The sequence below is a fragment of the Melanerpes formicivorus genome, unplaced genomic scaffold, assembly GCF_026170545.1.
Source record: "Melanerpes formicivorus ecotype bairdi unplaced genomic scaffold, bMelFor1.0.p_v2 SCAF_586, whole genome shotgun sequence".
NCBI classification, from domain to species: Eukaryota; Metazoa; Chordata; class Aves; order Piciformes; family Picidae; genus Melanerpes; species Melanerpes formicivorus.
Genome location: NW_027142938.1, coordinates 101,499 through 108,370, shown reverse-complemented (window position 1 = coordinate 108,370; position 6,872 = coordinate 101,499). Strand labels below are relative to the sequence as shown.

General features: G+C 62.8%; 1 protein-coding gene across 1 annotated transcript; it reads right to left on the bottom strand.

Annotated features, from left to right (window-relative positions):
- Window positions 1-140: 140 nt before the first annotated feature.
- LOC137460396 (polysialoglycoprotein-like) lies at window positions 141-2,513 on the bottom strand (the record flags this gene model as incomplete). The annotated part of the gene is made up of 2 exons (XM_068170769.1): window positions 1,228-2,513; window positions 141-276 (listed from the first exon to the last, which is right to left on the bottom strand). Coding segments are annotated over exons 1-2 (1,173 nt in total), but the record flags the coding sequence as incomplete, so codon positions are not given.
- Window positions 2,514-6,872: the final 4,359 nt, after the last annotated feature.

The window sequence follows — 6,872 nt, the reverse complement described above, 5'->3', positions numbered from 1 at the left end:
CCTCCCTTTCCCCTCCCTTTCCCCTCCCTGTCCCCTCCCTGTCCCCTCCCTACCCCCTCCCTGTCCCCCTCCCTTTCCCCTCCCTGCCCCCTCCCTGCCACCTCCCTGTCCCTCCCTGCCCCCTCCCTGCCCCGCCCTGCCCTGCCCCGGGGGGGGCGGTTCCCTACCGGCCTGGATGGGGATGGTGTCTTTGAGCTGCTCGCAGTGGGCGCCGGTGAAGCCCGAGGGGCAGACGCAGAGCCCCCCCCTGCCAGCTGCCGCCGTTCAGGCACTGCCCTGCACAGCCCCGGCCCCGGGTCAGGGACCGCGGCGAGAGGGGCAGGGGGAGGGGAGAGGGGAGGGGGGAGAGGGGAGAGGGGAGGGGAGAGGGAGGGAGGGGAAAGGAGGGAGGGGAGAGGGGTAGGGGAGCGAGGGGAGGGAGGTGAGGGGAGGGGAGCAAGGGGAGAGGGCAGCAGGGGGGGAGAGGAGAGAGGGGAGAGGGGAGAGGGGAGGGGGGAGAGGGGAGAGGGGAGGGGGGAGAGGGGAGAGGGGAGGGGAGAGGGAGGGAGGGGAGAGGGGTTGGGGAGCGAGGGGAGGGAGGTGAGGGGAGGGGAGCAAGGGGAGAGGGGCAGCAGGGGGGGGAGAGGAGAGAGGGGAGAGGGGAGAGGGGAGGGGGGAGAGGGGAGAGGGGAGGGGAGAGGGAGGGAGGGGAGAGGAGGGAGGGGAGAGGGGTCGGGGAGCGAGGGGAGGGAGGTGAGGGGAGGGGAGCGAGGGGAGAGGGCAGCAGGGGAGCAGGAGGGAGGGAATGAGACCCCAGGGAGGGGAGAAGGAGACCCCAGGGAGCAGGAGGGGGACCCTGGAGGGAAGGGGAAGGGAGACGGGGGGGAGAAAGAGACCTTGGGGAAGGAAAGGAGACCCCAGGGAGGGAGAAGGAGACCCGAGGGGGGGAGAAGGAGACCACAAAGGGGGGAGAAGGAGACCCCAGGGAGGGAGAAGGAGACCCGAGGGGGGGAGAAGGAGACCACAAAGGGGGGAGAAGGAGACCCCAGGGAGGGAGAAGGGGACCCGAGGGGGGGAGAAGGAGACCACAAAGGGGGGAGAAGGAGACCCCAGGGAGGGAGAAGGAGACCGGGGGGGGGGAGAAGGAGACCGTGGCGGGGGAGAAGGAGACCCCAGGGCGGGGGGCTAGGAGACACCGGGGCGGGGGAAGGGGACAAGAGGAGGGGGTGTGGGGGGTGTGGCACCTACCTGGGGTAGTAGTCGGGATGGGGGAGGGGCTGGGCGTGGTCCTCGTGGTTGTGGTAGGGGTGGGGGCTGGGCGTGGTCGTCGTAGTCGTGCTGGAGGTGGGGCTGGGCGTGGTCCTGTTGGGAGTGGTGGGGGAGGGGCTGGCCGAGGCCGTGGGCGTGGCCCGAAGGGTTGGGGTCGTGGCAGGGAGGGGAGGAGAAGTAGAGGACGTGGTGCTCGGGGGGAGGGCTGAGGTGGCCTCTGGGCTGCTGGTGGCCACTGTGGCTACTGAGGTGGCCCCTGGGATGTTGGTGGCCACTGTGGCTACTGAAGTGGCCTCTGGGCTGATGGTGGCCTCTGGGCTACTGGTGGCCTCTGTGGCTACTGAGGTGGCTTCTGGGCTACTGGTGGCCTCTGTGGCTACTGAGGTGGCTTCTGGGCTACTGGTGGCCACTGTGGGCTCTGAAGTGGCTTCTGGGCTGCTGGTGGCCACTGTGGCTACTGAAGTGGCTTCTGGGCTACTTGTGACCTCTGTGGCTACTGAAGTGGCTAGCAAGGCTTCTGAGGTGGCCTCTGTGCCACTGGTGGCCACTGTGGGCTCTGAGGTAGCCTCTGGGCTGCTGGTGGCCACTGTGGCTACTGAAGTGGCTTCTGGGCTGCTGGTGGCCACTGTGGCTTCTGAGGTAGCCTCTAGGCTGCTGGTGGCCTCTGTGGCTACTGAAGTGGCTTCTGGGCTGCTGGTGGCCACTGTGGCTACTGAAGTGGCTTCTGGGCTACTGGTGGCCACTGTGGCTACTGAAGTGGCTTCTGGGCTGCTGGTTGCCTCTGTGGCTACTGAAGTGGCTTCTGGGCTACTGGTGGCCACTGTGGCTACTGAAGTGGCTTCTGGGCTACTGGTGGCCTCTGTGGCTTCTGAGGTAGCCTCTGCACTGCTGGTGGCCACTGTGGCTACTGAAGTGGCTTCTGGGCTGCTGGTGCCCATGTTGGCTACTGAAGTGGCTTCTGGGCTACTTGTGACCTCTGTGGCTACTGAAGTGGCTTCTGGGCTGCTGGTGCCCATGTTGGCTACTGAAGTGGCTTCTGGGCTACTTGTGACCTCTGTGGCTACTGAAGTGGCTAGCAAGGCTTCTGAGGTGGCCTCTGTGCCACTGGTGGCCACTGTGGGCTCTGAGGTGGCCTCTGGGCTACTGGTGGCCACTGTGGGCTCTGAGGTGGCCTCTGGGTTGCTGGTGGCCACTGTGGCTACTGAAGTGGATTCTGGGCTACTGGTGGCCACTGTGGCTACTGAAGTGGATTCTGGGCTACTGGTGGCCACTGTGGCTACTGAAGTGGCTTCTGGGCTGCTGGTGGCCACTGTGGCTACTGAAGTGGCTTCTGGGCTGCTGGTGGCCTCTGTGGCTACTGAAGTGGCTTCTGGACTACTGGTGGCCTCTGTGGCTACTGAAGTGGCTTCTGGGCTACTGGTGGCTACTGTGGCTTCTGAGGTGGCCTCTGCACTGCTGGTGGCAACTGTGGCTACTGAAGTGGCTTCTGGGCTACTGGTGGCCACTGTGGCTACTGAAGTGGCTTCTGGGCTGCTGGTGGCCACTGTGGCTACTGAAGTGGATTGTGGGCTACTTGTGGCCTCTGTGGCTACTGAAGTGGCTTCTGGGCTGCTGGTGGCCACTGTGGCTACTGAAGTGGCTTCTGGGCTGCTGGTGGCCACTGTGGCTACTGAAGTGGCTTCTGGGCTGCTGGTGGCCTCTGTGGCTACTGAAGTGGCTTCTGGACTACTGGTGGCCTCTGTGGCTACTGAAGTGGCTTCTGGGCTGCTGGTGGCCACTGTGGCTTCTGAGGTGGCCTCTGCACTGCTGGTGGCAACTGTGGATTCTGAGGTGGCCTCTGTGCCACTGGTGGCCACTGTGGGCTCTGAGGTGGCCTCTGGGCTGCTGGTGGCCACTGTGGATTCTGAGGTGACCTCTGGGCTACTGGTGGCCACTGTGGGCTCTGATGTGGCTAGCAAGGCTTCTGAGGTGGCCTCTGCACTGCTGGTGGCCACTGTGGATTCTGAGGTGGCCTCTGTGCCACTGGTGGCCACTGTGGGCTCTGAGGTGGCCTCTGGGCTGCTGGTGGTCTCTGTGGCTACTGAAGTGGCTTCTGGGCTACTGGTGGCCACTGTGGCTACTGAAGTGGCTTCTGGGCTACTGGTGGCCACTGTGGCTACTGAAGTGGCTTCTGGGCTGCTGGTGGCCACTGTGGCTACTGAAGTGGCTTCTGGGCTGCTGGTGGCAACTGTGGCTACTGAAGTGGCTTCTGGGCTGCTGGTGCCCATGTTGGCTACTGAAGTGGCTTCTGGGCTGCTGGTGGCCTCTGTGGCTACTGAAGTGGCTAGCAAGGCTTCTGAGGTGGCCTCTGTGCCACTGGTGGCCACTGTGGGCTCTGAGGTGGCCTCTTGGCTACTGGTGGCCACTGTGGGCTCTGAGGTGGCCTCTGGGCTGCTGGTGGCCACTGTGGCGTCTGAGGTAGCCTCTGGGTTGCTGGTGGCCACTGTGGCTACTGAAGTGGCTTCTGGGCTGCTGGTGGCCACTGTGGCTACTGAAGTGGCTTCTGGGCTGCTGGTGGCCACTGTGGCTACTGAAGTGGATTCTGGGCTGCTGGTGGCCACTGTGGCTACTGAAGTGGCTTCTGGGCTGCTGGTGGCCACTGTGGCTACTGAAGTGGCTTCTGGGCTGCTGGTGTCCTCTATGGCTTACTGAAGTGGCTTCTGGGCTGCTGGTGGCCTCTGTGGCTACTGAAGTGGCTTCTGGGCTGCTGGTGGCCTCTGTGGCTACTGAAGTGGCTTCTGGACTACTGGTGGCCTCTGTGGCTACTGAAGTGGCTTCTGGGCTGCTGGTGGCCACTGTGGCTACTGAAGTGGCTTCTGGACTACTGGTGGCCTCTGTGGCTACTGAAGTGGCTTCTGTGCTACTGGTGGCAACTGTGGCTACTGAAGTGGCTTCAGGGCTACTGGTGGCCTCTGTGGCTACTGAAGTGGCTTCTGGGCTGCTGGTGGCCACTGTGGCTACTGAAGTGGCTTCTGGGCTGCTGGTGGCCTCTGTGGCTTCTGAGGTGGCCTCTGCACTGCTGGTGGCCACTGTGGCTACTGAAGTGGCTTCAGGGCTACTGGTGGCCACTGTGGCTACTGAAGTGGCTTCTGGGCTGCTGGTGGCCACTGTGGCTACTGAAGTGGCTTCTGGACTACTGGTGGCCTCTGTGGCTACTGAAGTGGCTTCTGTGCTACTGGTGGCCACTGTGGCTTCTGAGGTGGCCTCTGCACTGCTGGTGGCAACTGTGGCTACTGAAGTGGCTTCTGGGCTACTGGTGGCCACTGTGGCTACTGAAGTGGCTTCTGGGCTGCTGGTGGCCTCTGTGGCTAGTGAAGTGGCTTCTGGGCTGCTGGTGGCCACTGTGGCTACTGAAGTGGCTTCTGGGCTGCTGGTGGCCACTGTGGCTACTGAAGTGGCTTCTGGGCTGCTGGTGGCCTCTGTGGCTACTGAAGTGGCTTCTGGGCTACTGGTGGCCACTGTGGCTACTGAAGTGGCTTCTGGGCTGGTGGTTGCCTCTGTGGCTACTGAAGTGGCTTCTGGGCTACTGGTGGCCACTGTGGCTACTGAAGTGGCTTCTGGGCTACTGGTGGCCTCTGTGGCTTCTGAGGTGGCCTCTGCACTGCTGGTGGCAACTGTGGCTTCTGAGGTGGCCTCTGCACTGCTGGTGGCCACTGTGGCTACTGAAGTGGCTTCTGGGCTGCTGGTGCCCATGTTGGCTACTGAAGTGGCTTCTGGGCTACTTGTGACCTCTGTGGCTACTGAAGTGGCTAGCAAGGCTTCTGAGGTGGCCTCTGTGCCACTGGTGGCCACTGTGGGCTCTGAGGTGGCCTCTGGGCTACTGGTGGCCACTGTGGGCTCTGAGGTGGCCTCTGGGTTGCTGGTGGCCACTGTGGCTACTGAAGTGGCTTCTGGGCTACTTGTGACCTCTGTGGCTACTGAAGTGGCTTCTGGGCTGCTGGTGCCCATGTTGGCTACTGAAGTGGCTTCTGGGCTACTTGTGACCTCTGTGGCTACTGAAGTGGCTAGCAAGGCTTCTGAGGTGGCCTCTGTGCCACTGGTGGCCACTGTGGGCTCTGAGGTGGCCTCTGGGCTACTGGTGGCCACTGTGGGCTCTGAGGTGGCCTCTGGGTTGCTGGTGGCCACTGTGGCTACTGAAGTGGATTCTGGGCTACTGGTGGCCACTGTGGCTACTGAAGTGGATTCTGGGCTACTGGTGGCCACTGTGGCTACTGAAGTGGCTTCTGGGCTGCTGGTGGCCACTGTGGCTACTGAAGTGGCTTCTGGGCTGCTGGTGGCCTCTGTGGCTACTGAAGTGGCTTCTGGGCTGCTGGTGGCCTCTGTGGCTACTGAAGTGGCTTCTGGGCTACTGGTGGCTACTGTGGCTTCTGAGGTGGCCTCTGCACTGCTGGTGGCAACTGTGGCTACTGAAGTGGCTTCTGGGCTACTGGTGGCCACTGTGGCTACTGAAGTGGCTTCTGGGCTGCTGGTGGCCACTGTGGCTACTGAAGTGGATGGTGGGCTACTTGTGGCCTCTGTGGCTACTGAAGTGGCTTCTGGGCTGCTGGTGGCCACTGTGGCTACTGAAGTGGCTTCTGGGCTGCTGGTGGCCACTGTGGCTACTGAAGTGGCTTCTGGGCTGCTGGTGGCCTCTGTGGCTACTGAAGTGGCTTCTGCGCTGCTGGTGGCCACTGTGGCTACTGAAGTGGCTTCTGCGCTGCTGGTGCCCATGTTGGCTACTGAAGTGGCTTCTGGGCTACTGGTGGCCACTGTGGCTACTGAAGTGGCTTCTGGGCTGCTGGTGGCAACTGTGGCTACTGAAGTGGCTTCTGGGCTGCTGGTGGCCACTGTGGCTACTGAAGTGGCTTCTGGGCTGCTGGTGGCCACTGTGGCTACTGAAGTGGATTCTGGGCTGCTGGTGGCCTCTGTGGCTACTGAAGTGGCTAGCAAGGCTTCTGAGGTGGCCTCTGTGCCACTGGTGGCCACTGTGGGCTCTGAGGTGGCCTCTGGGCTGCTGGTGGCCACTGTGGCTACTGAAGTGGATTCTGGGCTGCTGGTGGCAACTGTGGCTACTGAAGTGGCTTCAGGGCTACTGGTGGCCTCTGTGGCTACTGAAGTGGCTTCTGGGCTGCTGGTGGCCACTGTGGCTACTGAAGTGGCTTCAGGGCTACTGGTGGCCTCTGTGGCTACTGAAGTGGCTTCTGGGCTGCTGGTGGCCTCTGTGGCTTCTGAGGTGGCCTCTGCACTGCTGGTGGCCACTGTGGCTACTGAAGTGGCTTCAGGGCTACTGGTGGCCACTGTGGCTACTGAAGTGGCTTCTGGGCTGCTGGTGGCCACTGTGGCTACTGAAGTGGCTTCTGGGCTGCTGGTGGCTTCTGTGGCTACTGAAGTGGCTTCTGGGCTACTGGTGGCCTCTGTGGCTACTGAAGTGGCTTCTGTGCTACTGGTGGCCACTGTGGCTTCTGAGGTGGCCTCTGCACTGCTGGTGGCAACTGTGGCTACTGAAGTGGCTTCTGGGCTACTGGTGGCCACTGTGGCTACTGAAGTGGCTTCTGGGCTGCTGGTGGCCACTGTGGCTACTGAAGTGGCTTCTGGGCTGCTGGTGG